Source organism: Chelmon rostratus, chromosome 11 (genome assembly GCF_017976325.1).
Source record: "Chelmon rostratus isolate fCheRos1 chromosome 11, fCheRos1.pri, whole genome shotgun sequence".
In the NCBI taxonomy this organism is placed as follows: Eukaryota; Metazoa; Chordata; class Actinopteri; order Chaetodontiformes; family Chaetodontidae; genus Chelmon; species Chelmon rostratus.
In genome coordinates, this window is record NC_055668.1 from 5,601,970 (window position 1) to 5,618,163 (window position 16,194).

The 16,194-nt window shown below is 39.9% G+C and overlaps 1 protein-coding gene across 1 annotated transcript in view; it reads right to left on the reverse strand.

Annotated features, from left to right (window-relative positions):
• Positions 1-534: 534 nt before the first annotated feature.
• The window catches only part of LOC121614188 (cilia- and flagella-associated protein 46), a 64,096-nt gene continuing 48,436 nt past the window's right edge, over positions 535-16,194 (reverse strand). Inside the window, exons 43-59 of the mRNA XM_041947993.1 lie at positions 15,014-15,199; positions 14,447-14,620; positions 13,371-13,468; positions 12,974-13,047; positions 12,183-12,361; positions 11,815-11,921; positions 11,489-11,565; positions 10,551-10,724; positions 6,437-6,516; positions 5,962-6,022; positions 5,798-5,825; positions 5,297-5,410; positions 5,034-5,146; positions 1,475-1,556; positions 1,171-1,307; positions 923-1,021; positions 535-660 (exon numbers count right to left, since the gene is read on the reverse strand). Of these exons, the coding sequence (XP_041803927.1) occupies positions 551-660; positions 923-1,021; positions 1,171-1,307; positions 1,475-1,556; positions 5,034-5,146; positions 5,297-5,410; positions 5,798-5,825; positions 5,962-6,022; positions 6,437-6,516; positions 10,551-10,724; positions 11,489-11,565; positions 11,815-11,921; positions 12,183-12,361; positions 12,974-13,047; positions 13,371-13,468; positions 14,447-14,620; positions 15,014-15,199 (1,893 nt within the window). The 3' untranslated portion in view covers positions 535-550. The remainder of the gene's footprint in view (positions 661-922; positions 1,022-1,170; positions 1,308-1,474; positions 1,557-5,033; positions 5,147-5,296; positions 5,411-5,797; positions 5,826-5,961; positions 6,023-6,436; positions 6,517-10,550; positions 10,725-11,488; positions 11,566-11,814; positions 11,922-12,182; positions 12,362-12,973; positions 13,048-13,370; positions 13,469-14,446; positions 14,621-15,013; positions 15,200-16,194) is intronic.

The following is a 16,194-nucleotide window of genomic DNA, read 5'->3' on the forward strand; positions in this document are numbered from 1 at the left end:
TGACCACGAGCCATCGTTTTCTAGCTCAGTCCTCTCATTGCGGGGCTGCCGGTCAACAGTTCATTTGGCCTGAAAAAATGTATCATACTGAATTCTGTAAAGCCTGACAGCAAAACACATCAATGAAATATTGGCAATCATGGTGACTGATGTGGACAGTACACTCTACACACTCAATATATTGAGGCAGAGAGGTACAACATGTGAGCATAATGTTAGCAGTAACATTGTTGTTTTAATAATACAAGACGCATATAGGGTGAATCTCTGCAAGCTCCCCCCTGAGAGCATTAGTCTTATTTTGTAGAGCCAAGCATGTTGGGTACTGTACATTAATGTCTGCTGTGTACAGCAAAAACAATATTAAAAACATCAAGTATAAAATCAGTATTCACATAAACTGAATTAGCGGAAAACAGAGGTAATGAATCAAGGATCATCTCTGATGAAAGGTTTAACCACTCATGTTACAGTAGTTTAGCTGGCTGACATCAGTCAATCATCTTGAGCTTTGACGTGTAAGTGAGAAATATTGACGATATACTGTATATTATGTGACAATTAGGTTAGGGAGTCCATAAAGAATGCAGTTGAAGGCTGACGGTGTGAGAGTCGTTTTGCCGTGAACATCGTCTTCCTTTGAGACACTGAGCACTTGATCTGAAAAGGAAAACCAGACAAAGAAATCATTCTATTTGAGGGTTGCATTGAAATCCAGCTTAGTTTGATTCATAATATGAAAGATTCTGCCTGACGTTTATTTATTCCTCTTTGCAAAGAAACCCGAGCCCCGTGTACAGAGAAAGAGAGATGGTTGGGTGTCTGTGATCCACACATAAAAACACATGGACTTGGATGTATTTACAGTAAATACAAATGCAAATGTGAGGCCCAATGAGGTAGCGGGTAGGATGCTCAGTACCATATGATCCTGTGAGCTTGTGATGTGGTATCTCTGAGCTGTCCCCTCTCCTCAGGCCATGGATGGTCTGACCACAGGTCTGTCTCACCCTCAGTAGATCTGCAACACATGGTGACACACAGTGTGATAAAACTCATGGAAATAAAATAAATGTTTCAAGAAGCCAAATTACAACATATTACACAGTCAGGAAGTATTGAGAAATGAATAAAAAACATTATTGTTTCTAATGTATGTCCAACACCTACTGTCTAGAACATTGGCCATATTGTGTGTGTTCTGTCGGAGGCTGCTGTGCCACTGGTTGAGGACAATACAGCCGACACCACCCAAACTCAACAGCAGAGCAGTCTCCAGGGGTTTCTCCAGGGCACACTGTCCTGCACTGGAGAAGAGAGAAACAGAGATATTATGAGAGACGGAGGGAGGGGAAGCCCTGTTTCTAATAACAAGCAAAAAGCTGAAATACTACCAAAGACAGAGACAAAAGCAGTAACATCACTTTTGTAAGTGGATCTACTAAAACACTCCTTCACTCATTTATTTATTTACCTCTTGTGCATGTCGGAGTCTGACTGGCGGAGAACACTGGCGTTGTTCTGAACCAGGTCAAAGAGCAGAGCCATGCGACACTCTGAGGAGAGCAAACATTATCATTATCTGGCAAAATAATAAATAAAGCTCTTCTACTGAAAGACAAGCATTGGCTAACAGCTGTATATGAAGTATATATTTAAAAGTCCTGACAAACAAAATACACAACACAGACTATGGGGTGCCTCAGTGGCCTTAACAAAAAAAAAAACAAAACACTACACTTGTGCCCGTGACTTTTTCAAATACATTTCCAAATGAAGCATAAAGCACAGCCTTGAATATGTCCATCATGTTCCGCCGTAAACATGAGCTGTTCTCAGCTATCTTCATGTGTCGCCTGAACATTATGTATTACAGGAGGTAAAGGCCGGTGTGTAGGGGAGGAAGAAGTCTGAAAGAGAGAACCATGACGGTAAAGAGAGAAGTACAGGAATCATTCTGAAAAGTTGTGATGGAAACTTATGAAGGGTGCGTTCAATGAGAATGATGAGTCTATTTCTGCATTTACAACAGTCAGAGTCCTGCACTACTTCAAGGCTAACCTTTGTACCACAATATATTTTTGTTCTATTCTTTGAAGATAATTTCCCAGGAGGTCTATTTCTAAGATTCAAGAGTGTTGTAGCTGGTGGATCCCTGCAATGATATCATTAAAGTTTGTTAAAATGACAAGGTGCAGAAGCTGCATATGTTAATGTTTAAGCACATAGTTTCAATGTACAACTGTCTCTGCATTGTGGATCAACTGTACTGTGTTTACAGTACTTCAACTTTATAAATACTGTTGAGTTGCGTATAACGTATATGAGGGTATTACACAGAGGTCGGACCAAGTCATTGTTTTGAGTCTCAAGTCTTTGCATTCAAGTCCCAAGTCAAGACAGGCCAGACCTGAACAAGTCACGATGCACTCTTCACCAAACGTAATGCCTTTTTAACGATGGAGCTTCCACTTACTGTTCTTTGTGCAACTTCAAATGTCGAAAAGTCGAAGATGGAAGTTTTAATTTCCGAGCCACTCATTTTGCATACTGCAGTTTATTTTTTGTTGACAACTGTGTAGTTTTTGCATGAAAACAAAATTATCGTAGCATTTTTTCCTGCTTCAGCTCAGTAATGTAACGGTGGGTCTCCACAGTTCTCTTCTCTTACCTGATTCGATGCTGTTGGATTGTTTCAAACAAAGTGGATCTGCATAATTAAGTGTCGACTTGCTGGGAATGAAAAGTGTTAACATTAGGTGATTCAGTAAAATGAAGTGGTTCATGGCATACTTTTAAAATAACATATTTTTTAATCTTTGAGCTTTGGGGGAAGGTATCAAGTATCTTCAAGACAAAATGCTCAAGTCTAAGTGAAGTCATGAGTCACTGGTGTTAAAGTCAAAGTCAAGTTGCAAGTTTTTATTGATTTAGTCAAGTCTAAAGGCATCAAATTTGTGAAGTCAGTCCACACCTCTGGTATGAAGTTAAGTGATTGAATTTATTATGAAGAAAAGTGGGAACCTTTGGCCTTTTCTGCCACTTCTGCTTTTTCCAGCAATTTCCTGGAATCACTTTCAGGCAGAAGATTGCTGCACTTTGTAGGTAGAAAAATATATAGTTTGCAACTCTTTAAACTAAAACATGATATATTGGCCCTTTTAGCCTTCACAAGATCAGATGAAGCTCAGTGTATTTTCGCCAAGGAGACGAAGCAAACAGACGGAAAACACTTCATGTGAATGAATAAATGGTGGCGAGCAGACATGCCACAGGGCCAAACAGGCAGAAACACTGTCACATCAACACAGTCTATCTATTTAGAGACAAAGACAGCCTTTTACTGTACCAGCTCTTGGACTAGACCTGTAGGTGTGAGAAAACTGCAGCTTTTGTCTGACACCAGGTGTGTGTCATTGAGGTTGTCTACCATCTTCTCTATTGAACAGGAAGTGCCTGCAGCTATTACGGTTGACTTCTGATATGGTGACAATCATGTCTGTGTCTAAAGCAGGACACTGCGGCCCCCCTATGCTATGCAGTCATGGAGCGTTGTCCTTCAAGGAGCCATGTTAGGAAGTAATATTATTACACAAACAAGATAAAGACTCAGTGATGAAGTAACACAATTCCCAGATATGAGTACAGATGGGGCAGCATGCACCGCATGACACCCTTTTTTCTAGGAAACACAAATCTGCCATCACCTAATCATATCCTGATGGCCAATTAGGAAGAAACGATCTGGTTTGTTGTGAAGTAACAGCTGCAATTCCGACGACGGTGTCAGTCACACTATAGTTAGCAGCACTAACAGCAGGCTAGTGGGTGGCGCATATGTCTGGCCTGGGGTGAAGCATAAGATCAACCTGACACTCTGCCAGTCACAGTGGATAAAGTTCACCCATCCTCAGACTATCTTTGTTTACCGGTGACAGAGAGGAAAGATGCCATGCAGCCATACTTGTTTTGTGAAATATCTTTGAAGGTGTCAAGAGCTGAAAGGTTTGGGGCTGATGGACTGAAGAGGCCTCGTCTAATAACTGAAAAGAGGGGGACAGGTTTGGAGTCTTCTTGTGCCCTGATTGTAAATGAATCACAATGGCCAGGATAATTCCTCTGTTTTAGTAAATATGCTCAGGTCTCCACATGTGTTATCTTGTATGACTCGATGATTGAATGGCAGTGAAATGAAGACAGTATTGCTCAGGAATAGGCATTATTTCACAGTTAGATTATTTTTACAGGCACTTGGTGCAGTTGTGTAAATGTCATAGCAGTGATCCGATAGTAAAACCTCATTGATTTCTCGCTGCAGAACAGGGACATTTCTATATATAACCGCCGAGGGAATGAAAGATTGATGTGCTTGAAGAGATTAAGCCTACTGCTCCATTTACTGCTTACATAATCTGCAAACAGCTCTGCTCCACATTTCAATCGTTCATTCACATCACAGTGTTTTTCCTCTAATTTAAAAAAAAATGCATCATACACAAGACGGTGTGTGATTTCATGAAATCTGGTACATTAGTAGGACGCCAAAAGCTCGAGATAAGTGATGACATTGACGTTTTTGTCAATCGTTTGTATTTTTTTGGAGAGGGCCTACACGCACTGATCGTGGTGATGGGGTCACAGGAGTAACAACTGGTAAAGTCTTGCTATGTTTTATGCTATGCTAATGTAAACCCCAATTGACATTTTATTTGCTGACAATAGATAGACTTGTGTTATCAACAGTAAATACAGGCTAGTGGACACATCACAAGTTTGTTTGACATTAAGTATATACTAAGAGTGTTGCTGGTGTTGTGCACACTGAAACAAACCAAAACATGTAACAGACCTGTACATCAAGTTTCTGCTCACTCATACACAGCAGTACTCATAATGATATGGTCAACATGCTGTGAATTTTTAATGCTGACATCTAACATTTTGAAAACAACGCACAATCATAGAAGTAAAAACTATTCTTGGGTCCTATTAAAAACTGTAGAAGGAAAATGTAGTGTTTGTGTATACAGTACCAGACAGATTGAGGGCTGCCAGTTTGCCAGGTGGAATGTTTGCCATGAAGCGCTCCATCCCCAGGTAAATGAATGCACTGCATCTGCACAGCAGCTGCTCCATCTCGGACAGGCTGGATGCATATTTGGGGAAGGGTTAGCGGTATAGAAATGATCCGGTGTGTTGCAGTGTACCAAACACAGTTGGTTCTCGGTATGCTCAGTTCAAAGACCAAACAAAGACATGTTTCATTGCATTGCTTTCTCTACTTAAAAGATCTAACCTGGCTCTTTGTTTGCTGCCCATGAAGCCCTCCCACAGGTGGGTAAAATGCTGGCTGTGGGTTTCCAAAATCTCCTTCATCCTCACACTCAGACTCGTCCCCTCTATGCCACACAGACAACAACATAGAAATATTAGAAAACTTTCAACTTGCTGAAGTTGAGATGCTAACTGGGAGCCGCAATGTGACTCATACAAAAGTAGAGACTTTGTAAAATAGTATAATGCAAAAGTTAGATGGATACTTTAAAGAGCTGAGAAGAAATTTAGCCTGCGGAGAACATTAAGCACAAAAGCACCCACAGAACTCCTATACTTAAGTCCAAACACACCATCCATACAGAACATAGAATAAAAACAGCTACAGCGACACAGCACTGTAACTGATTACTGACATGCACTTTTCTGACATAGTGCACTTCAACAGACAATTCTTTAAATTATGCAAATATGAGTATTCTCTTCAAAAGCTGATTGAATCAATTACAATGACTCACCAAAGTTGCCTTCATTGTGAGGGTCAACAATATCTGGGGGGGCATATTAAGAATAATGATCGATGAAAAGAGTGTAATATATATTTATATAAAGAAGCCAGATAAAACAAACATAAAAACAACCATCTTAACAAGCAGAAAAAGGCTAAATGCTTCACATAAAACATACATTTGAAGTTACGTGCGTCCACTGGGAAGGTGTTAGAAGGCAACACACGATTCACAGGTGCCTGGGTAAATAAAATGTTATAGAAGTTATTACAGCTTAAACCAGAAACAGTTACAAACATAACGTGTATGTACATACACACTCGTGCACATATTGTCGAGCACATATATACATCTGCAAATACCAGCTGCAAGAGAGAATATGAACGTGGATTTTAAGACAGAGGAGAGAGAGCAAAAGAAATGGAAAGGAAAAGGGAACAGGCTCGTGGAAAAAAATAGAAGTGGTGCATGACAGAAGATAAATGATCAGAACCTAGAAATAGGATCTTTATGAAAACACATTATGTAATTGATTGAAAAACCACACTTAAAAGGGAGGCGAGAGGAACTTAAATTATTGCTGGTGCTGACAGCAGGTAAAAGTAATACTGCTGTCTGTATCTGGCAGGCCCAGATTAATTTACTGAACTCACCACTTTGATGGCTTGGCTTTGATCTCCCTTCCCCTTAGTTCCTTTGCCACCTTTGGTCTCCTTTTTGTTGTCACTTTCAACTGCCACAAACAGGAAGCAGAATTAATACATACACTTGTCTGCAGGGTAGATTACACAGCATTTGGACTGGGGAAAAAAAAAATCTGCAAAGTCAATGACATTTATTGGTGACTGAAACTTAAGAACTGTTAAAGTTTCCTCATGGCTGCAACATCAAGTATCTACTGCAAATGAAGCACTGACTATAGATTAAGCATTACTTTAAATTTAAAGTTAATTAACTTCTATCTTACATTGTACATCAGTCAGTGCTGCAGGATAAATCTCCACATCCCATGCCAGCACGTACTTGTGTGTCACAACAAGAAAAAGCTAAGCACTTGTCGATGTACCACTCCAAACACTTTTTTTGTGTCTATTTCTGATGGCATTCAGCTCTTGTTTTATTGAGCGTGATTGCACTCGTTAGAACTTGGTTTGGACAAAAGTGTCTGCCAAAGGAATGTAATGCAATATAACTATTAAATTAACTTAACCTATATAGCTTGGGAGTCAGTGAACACTTAATGCTCCCTGAGGATAAATCAAGATGAATTCTAATCAGCTGATCAGCATTCACAGCAAGAAGCAGCAGATCTAAACTAACAAGAAAACTAAAGAATTCCTACAAAGTTTGCTGTTGAAATTCATTGTACACAAAGGATGAATTAATTATTTTCTCTCACCATCTGCTCCCCACCCGCCTCTAAGTGCAATGCTTCAAATTTAAATACAGTAAGATAAATCAAAATCAGGAGAGCAGAAACACTCGTGTTTCATTTGTTGGAATGATCGAGGTTAACTTGCTACCAGCCACAAAGAAATGCGTGACTGTAATTCCCCAACTTTTGGCGGTAGCTACAAATATGATTTATTACTTTTTAAAATTAAATAACACAATTACAAGATTAAAATGGGCTGATTATTCGGTACTTTTGCCTTACGTGAAAATAGTGGAATATGGCACAGGATGGTGGCCGAATGCAACCCGACACTACTTGCCACTAGTGTCAACCTCTAATGACAAGCTCAGGGCAGACCTTTTAATAAACCCTTTTATTTCACCAACTATGTAATAAATATAAAGGAGAAACAGCATAATGCTCTGTTTTCTGTCTGAAGCGTTGTCAGTTTATGGTTGATTAATGTGAAGGCTTAAATTGTTCCGTCTGACGCGTTGAACCACTGCGCTGTGGTATGCTTGGCCTTGTTTTTAACAAAGGTCCCACGCCACTGTTCTTATGACTAAAACAAAAACGCTCATATGTAAAGTGTGCATCACTGTACTGTTTCATGAAAGGACAGCACAGCAAATGTAAAATCTTTCATGAAGTCTGTGCAATTTTTATCACAATTTATTGGTCGTATTTCAACAACTCTCAGAGAGTCACACAGACAAATTGGAGGCAGTAAGAACAGACTTTCAAACAAACATTTCCCACCTGAAGGCAGTCTTTTTATAGTTTGTGCTAATTTGTCCCATGCATACTTCATGCAAAACACTGCACAGAGTAACAAATAGCCCTTTCAACAGTGGTTGCAGGCACTCCATCTTCTTGACACAATGGTAAACTGTAGATGTCAAAATTATGGTAATGATGGTCCAGAAAAAAAAAAAAACACTTCTTCTGGTCTCATCATCACCCATGTATTTAATTCAGCCATTGAAAGATGCACTTGGAAATACAGGTTCTTGTAGTTGCCTGTCCGTGGTATATGCAAGTGTCAAGTGACACACACACACACACGCACACGCACACACACACGCACACACACACGCACACACACACACACACACGCACACACACACACTGGTGAAACAGTAACCTTTGAACATTCATTAAAGTTATGCAAATGATTCAACCTTTAAAAAGGTAAAAATGTCTGCAGCATCTCTCTCATGCTCTATCTACCCTACCTTTTCATTTCTTTACAAAATATTATTGTGCAGAATTCCCCTGAGGATTGAAGCATCATTGCCAAAAAAACAACTGGATTTTTCTCTTTTTTTAACGCTCATGGTAGTAGTTCTCAATAAACTCCTGAGAGACTGGAGAAGGGCACAATATTGTGGATAATATTAATTACAATTTGGCTCATGCTTTTGTTCACACACATCGATATATTTCTTCTTTGTTTCCTACTCCAACAAACCACTGTTCACTTAAGTTTACAGTGAACAGCAATTGCAAGATAGAGTTGCAAAGTGGAGAGAAAAATCGGCAGAAAATGCAATAGGCTGCAAAAATGTTATTTTACATTGTGTTAAAAATACTGACATAACACCAAAGACAGATATTCTTCACAGGGTGTGGTTGTAGAGCAAACCTATTCTTCTTAACAATACATAGGTGAATTTATCTATTCTGATTAGAGTGAGATGAACGGTTGGTGCTGCAGTTGAGGCATCCATTTAGGCACTGTACGACTAACAAGATAGCTTACTTCACAGTGATTTTTTTTCTTGTAAGCCAGTAATGTCAATAGTGGTTATGCTTCATAACCATTGTAAACTGGGAATAGGCAAAACTTGAGTCCCATTAAACCCAATGGACTACTCATTGACTAGTTTAAGCTTGCTTCTTATCAAACTTAAACTCTTTGCTGCCAAGGTCTGTATCCAGAATTTGTGATGTGTGTGTGATGCTTTTCAGCTGTAGCCACACTTTTGTTACCCATGGACAATCAAGTCACGACTCTAAATTACTCCAGCAGGAACAGCCAAATGGCCACAGTTAATGGACATCCACTTCAGCCAAGCAGGCTGTGGCGTTCACGGATGTCCGCATGAAGTTTTGCATGCCAGCAGGATGTGAGATGACCTTTCTATTCTATGGATGGCTGCCTGCAGTCAAACGTGTAAGTCATTGTTTACTAAAATATGATGACAAATTACGTGAGGCAAACATCCACTTACACTGTAAAATAAATAAAATCCCACTCTAATATACGGTTTCATAGACAGAAGACAGTTACATCGCATAGTATACTGCGCTGTAATACTTCTCCCATCAAGAAACCTTTTGTTTCTTATGGTGTCCTTGACTCTGCGTGGAGACACAGTAAAAAAAAAATCATTCTATGTTTTAGTTCTGGCCCAGAACCTTTTTATAATAAGTCATATCTTGTTGTTTCTTTACTGTTCTTCACTTTACCTGTCACAATCTTGTCACATTATCATCTGTGCAATATAAAGCAAAAGCACACTTTTGAAGAACATCTGAGAATTGCATTTATTGCAACTAAATATAATAATATATTAGTATCACATGATATTATTAAAAATAAATATGAGCCAGTGAGTGACAAAATGCTAAGCAGACTATATATCTGAAAATAGACAACAAGAGGAAAGAAATTAACAAAAGAAATGAGGAGCAATGAGTGTCTCTAATAATCATTTTTTTGGGCAATTAAAAAAGCATAAGTACTGTAGCAATTGAAAGAGGGTAGCTGTTTAATTAGTGCAGTAATAACAGGCTAGATGAATGCTGAGCAGGAATTCTCCTGATGGTTTTAGACCCGTCTGAAATGGTGCATCCACCAGCAAGTCAAGTCATTTGCACTTCCATATTCTGACAAGTTGCCAATAATACATGTGTTATATAAAGTACTGCATTAGTCACGCCTTTTGTTTACATGTGTTGTATTTCAATGTTCACATACATGCATATGGGGAAGCATGTGTGTCTCTCTGCACCACTGCCCAATGAAATGGCAAGCCAACCCATGTTTAACAGACAGCTGACACATTGTTATTGATGTTTTCTAACGAGTACTCAACTTGCTACCTTATAGTCCCTGGCATTTTCTGTAGTTAGCAACATTTAGTTGTCTTGACTAAAAATGTGTCACTTAGCAACGATTGAAGTTGTTCACTGGGAGGCATAAAACTCAACAGCAAAACCGTAAAGTATGACTATATGAATAAAACAACATCGCCAGACTTTGAATCCACTAGAGGAGCTGCTGTATGTAAAAGTTGCGTGTTCATGGGCATAGTTAGTGCTGGCAAACATCCCTTAAAATTTGTCTGCATGAGTGTCTCTGGTACCTTTCTCCAGTTCTTCTCTGTTCAGGCGACTGTGGAGAAGCTGGAGGGAGAAGTCTCGTGACACAGAACTCAAGCCTTCCTCCTGCAGGATAGACAAGGCTTCCAGCGGCAACTCCAGCAACTTTCTGTCTGCCAGCACCACCACATACTCCCCTGGTTCAGCTGGTAACTTAACTAACGCGGAGACACAGACACACACACAGACACACACACAGACACACACACACACACACACACACACACACACACACTGTCATGTTTCCATCACTTTTGGGGACATTGCATAGACTTGCATTAATTTCCTTGAGACTTATCCTAACCTAACTATAACCATTACCTCCCTAACGCTAACCCTTTCACTAACCTTAACCTAAACCCCGCCTACTCTGACCTTAATCCGAGTATTCACCCTAAAATGTATTGGTTTATGTTATGGGGAACATATGCTCATCCACACACACGTGTACAAACATCTTCTCATATATCATCTATTCTATGACAGTATAACTCTGTTTTTAACCTTAAAATCTTCTAAAAAAATCTCCTTAAAATATTGCTGTACAACAGTTTTTAAGAAACTATTGCTCTACTTCTGAAGTAAATTTCTAACTACTACAGGGCCATTGTTCTAACATTCTGGGCTGTTAATGTATATGAAGACAGTTTAGTGGTACTATAATCTTCACTGCCCCTTGTAAAAGTACTGAGTTGTCAGTTTGTGCTTGTAAATAAAGTGTATCACATTAAGAGCAACATCACAGGCCTGAGGGGGGTGAGATGCAGCCTTCCTGAATAGAAATCTGATGATTGGTCGCAAATACAGAGATAGGAATCACAGCAGAGGTCAGAACAGTGGTTCAGATGATACACTGTAAAGATACCCACAAGGCCCTTAGGGTGTCACAGACACAAGCAAGCTCACACCCAACATGCTTTACCTTTAGCTGAGCTCCCTTTCTCTTCTTTATCTTTGGTTTTGGTCATTTCAGGGACTGCTGGTGATGCATCCCAGCGCCTGAGGAAGGTAGGGACAGGTAAGGATCAGTAGGGCTACACTATCTTACATAAGATAGAACCAGATAGCGTCAGATGTGACAGAGTGTAACAAATACAGACATGAAGTAATTGCTTTAACAACAACCTGGAACAAACCTGATCAACTGAGATTAACAGACAAACCAGTTGCACTTTGTTTTAAACACAAATGTGAAAAGCCTTTGTAGCGTGCAAATTGGGGAATCTGATGACATATACAGTACTTCACCTCAAGCAAGAGAAATCAAATTCTGTGAGAAGTGGATTCAAATAGTCTTCCATATCTTGCACAATTTCTCTGAAGCAAGCTGCTAACATTTCATCTGCAGCAGTTTGCTGTAAAGGGGAATAAGACAAAAGAGAGTTTCAGTAGCTGTAATGCAGTATTTATTACTTCAGACGCCTGATTACTTTCATACACACATCTATTGCAGCAACACCACGTTTTGATATAACAGTCAGCTGTCCCAAGTCTCCCCAGTAAGCGAGAAGAGACATGAGATGATAATAATTGCAGTGCAGTGAGCTTATTTATGAGGCTCGCAGTGGAAAGTGTTAATAGAGTGAAAGAAGTGCAGAGGTTTCAACAAGACATACACGCGGAAAAACTTGATGCTCCTCAGAGGCCTCCAGCCTCTCCTCAGCTCCGTGCCAACAGGCTTCCTTGAGGAGGGCATGTCTAGTCTCCTGGCCAAAGGCCCGAATTTGCTCCCTCAGTGCCAGCAGAGCCTGCGGGCAGACCGAAACCTTGGCCACCCTAGAGCACGCCAGGGTGCCTGCAACAGAACTGACACACAATCAGACGTGCATACTCACAGACACATACAGGCCTTGTAATTGGTCCCTGTGAGCACCTCCACCCCCTCCTCCTTTCGAAAGATCTCCCTCTCTCTTCTTCTGTCTCATCTTGTTTATTCCTGGACTGTCTTCTCTGTTTCATGAATTTGTCCTTGTTCTCAGGCAAAGAGCTTAGAGTCTTTATTTCCACAAAACCTACAACTTCTTACGTCACACTAGTCCCAGGAAAGGTCATGTGAGCAGGTAATACAGTATGCTAATACCCTGTGATGACTAATTAAAGCTGGTGTTCCATGCCAGGCCAGTAGTACAGAGATCAAAGGGAAATTCAGGTGATTTGTTCTACACTTTGCCATCTTTTTCTCTCCCCTTGTCTTCATTAAAACAGAACTTCTCATCTGCCTTGCAGATAAATGTTAAATGGGGATACAAAATTAATTTGGCCCCATTTAAATGCTGACAACACTGCTACTTGAAGCACCGTATGTGTGATGAGGACCATATTCCCCGGGGCTGTGGCTCATACAAGTAAGAAATCTGACAGCTATTTTTAATGTGAACGTTGGTTTAAAAATGTACACGCATATAACCTGTAACTTGCGTAGTCTTTCCCTTTTGATGTGGAGCTTTGGTCATCTCATAGAAGGCCCCATAAAGTTCTGACCTAAAACCAAAACAAACAAACACTCACAAAAATGCATTTTATCCTTTACCTGTTCACTGTATGCACTGTTTCACAAGTTTATTTACAATATCTTAAACTCAAAGTAACATGGATGCCCTGCAAGTACTGATACAGTAGTTTCAACCAACAGCCCTCTTGTGGCAGGTGTACCACACAACAGGCTCCAATCTAAAGTGACATGTGTGACCAGCAGCCATTTACTCATTTACCATGATACTGTCAGAAGCAGAGGACAGAATTTACAGCATGGCAAAGGATGGGAAATAGTGAGAGGAAACAGAAAGAGGCAAAACAGAAATTACCCATCTTCAGAGTGCTGGAGCAGCAGGATCTTCATGTTGGGCGGAAGCTCTGCAAGGATGTTTAGGTGGCTAGGACAGATGGTCAGGTGGCTGAAAGCCTGCAAACCACAAAAAATTCAAGATCACACATTTAACAGTATATTGTACAACATAAAATGCTTTTGAAAAAAAAAAAAATATATATATTTATATATGCAAGTCCTGTTTTAGGCAACTTGTATAAGCAAACACATATTGATTGAAGTTAACATTTTGCAGAATCAAAGTATTCGTATGTGTGTGTGTGGGTGAATACATGTGGCCATATGAAGGAGAAGAAGAGTTATAGAGCAAGTACACACACACACACATACACATGCATACACACATGCATATTGTTCATCTGACATAAAATGTCCCAAAGTTAAAACCAAACCTACGCCAGTTATTTAGAAAACTGTGGAGCAATTGTAACACATTAAAAGAAAACAGCAATGATCTATTCATTACCTTAGGAGGTCCAACACCTCATTTTAGAATTACAAAAATACCAGTAGCTTATTTATAGCACATAAAATCATCAGTATCATCATATCATCATGTCGATAATACAGGGCATCTTCTGAAGCTTCTGAAGACATTATTTCTGCTGAATAATTAATTAATAATTATTAGCATTATTACTATTATTATTGTCATGATATAGATTTTTTTCTTTATTAATCATTCCATCAATAACATTCAAACAAGAGTCACTTAACTAGAGTTAAGTTAACATGTTTGTGTGACAACATTCCAAAAGACTCATCTGCCTGAGGAGGCAGTTTTCATGTAACTTCTTAATGCCTTATGCTCACAAGGCTGCAGATGGGACAAGTCATCCCACATACCAGCTACTGTATATGTTGGTGTAACATAAAAACTTTTAAGAAGTGTGTTTGCAGCCCTACTACTCTGTGTGATTTTGGAATTGCACTGTACATTCAGAGCAAAGGCTATAACAGCACCAGCATCGTGTCCCTCATCAAGGGAATTTACCAAGCTGAGTATGACAGCATCCATAAATCATGAGCGACGGGGGTTTGGTGATCCGGTACCTTGGAGAGGCTACTGAGGGAGTCATCCACTCCCTTCAGCATGCTGCTGGGCCTCTCCACCTGAGAGACGAGCAATTTCCTGTGTAAGTTGAGCAGGGCAGAAAGCTGGGACACACTGGTGGAAGTACAGGCAGAACTTAGGACCTCAGCCATCGTAGCAACAGTGCAGCAGCTCTGGGAACAAAACCAAAGTTGGGTGAAGGAGCTGTCGGTAATGGCAGGAATTATAGTGGGTGGGGTGAGTCATTCGGTCATATACTGAAGAATACCAACAAGTAAACGAAGATCATGTGTACAGATGCATGGGACTATGTAAAGCATAGAGCAACCTGCATGCTGGCCAGTGCGCAGAATTTCACTGGCAGCATATTGTCCCCTGTTTCATATAATGTACCATATGTGGAACTTTGTACAGGGTTCATGGGCATAACAGTGATGAGATTGAAAGTGAAAGTGAAACCCAATGATTAACGTGTAATTTCTATAACATAGCAGTGATTACTCAAGACAATGCTTGAACACCCAGGAACTATAGCAAAAATGCACATATGATTTGATGCACAATACCTGAAACAGGGCAAGATATTGGCCTGCCAATGCAGGGTCAGACTGGCCATGACACTCCAACATGTTGAGAGCGGCATCAGCGATGATGGAGGAGGGCAGCTTGTGTTGGAGACTCAGGTTGATTGCCTCAGTCAGTGCCTTACTGGCCTGTGCCAACAGCTGCTTAGCTCTATGCCTCTTCTGCTGCTAAACAGACATGAAAGACAGACACAAAAAACAGAGGAAAAATACACCAGATTAACATCATCTGCACACTAGAATAATCAATACAAGTACGGTAATTCTGCACAATCAATCAATCAAACATCCATATGTACAATACACATATAACAATGTTACATACACTGTATATATGCATTGCATATAGTATCTATATACTGTATCTCCATCATTCAGTTTTCATCATAAGTTACCTGACCAACTAAAAAGACTGTAACTTTGGAGGATATCCACTTACTGAATCTACCGAAGCCTCAGATGAGCTTCAGTTGAACTTTAGAGTGCATTTTTACACAGAAGGAGGACTGTGAGGTTTGTTCCTCATCTCATAGCCAATTGTAGAAATATGATGACTCCATATTACAATCCACATTCGCAGGTACCAGAGGGGTTAGCCAATACAATGTAGTTACCCAAACTACCCAAGCAGGCGTTATGGAGCACTCGGAGACAGTAGTTTCATGGCAGTACTGGTACAATTGTAACATTGTCACGAATTAACAACTTTTTTTCTCAGACCAAGGTGTGGCTATGGAAATGTGGCTAATAATACTCTTCCTCACATCCAAATGTGATTTGTCTCCAATAAACTCCACCAAAGATATTCAGGGAAAATATCTGAACTTCTGCATATCATAGAAGAGTAAACTGTTGACCTTGGTGGAGGTCTGTGCTCTCTGAGTGCCCTTCTAGTTTTCAACTGGTGTGTCACTGTTATTCATACATCTAATGTATTTTCATAGTTACATGTCTTTCAACAAACTGATAAGACACTTAAATCTCGTATTGCTATGTTAATGCATAACTTTTGCAGCCTCTACCTACAGCATAAAGACCTCTCACCAGCCAGGTGTTCATTTCATTCCATGTCTTAATAAAAGCTTTGTTTTTACATTTGTAAACAGATATCACAAATTAGTTTAAAAGGTAAAGCATATTTGACACATTTATAGTTGATGATT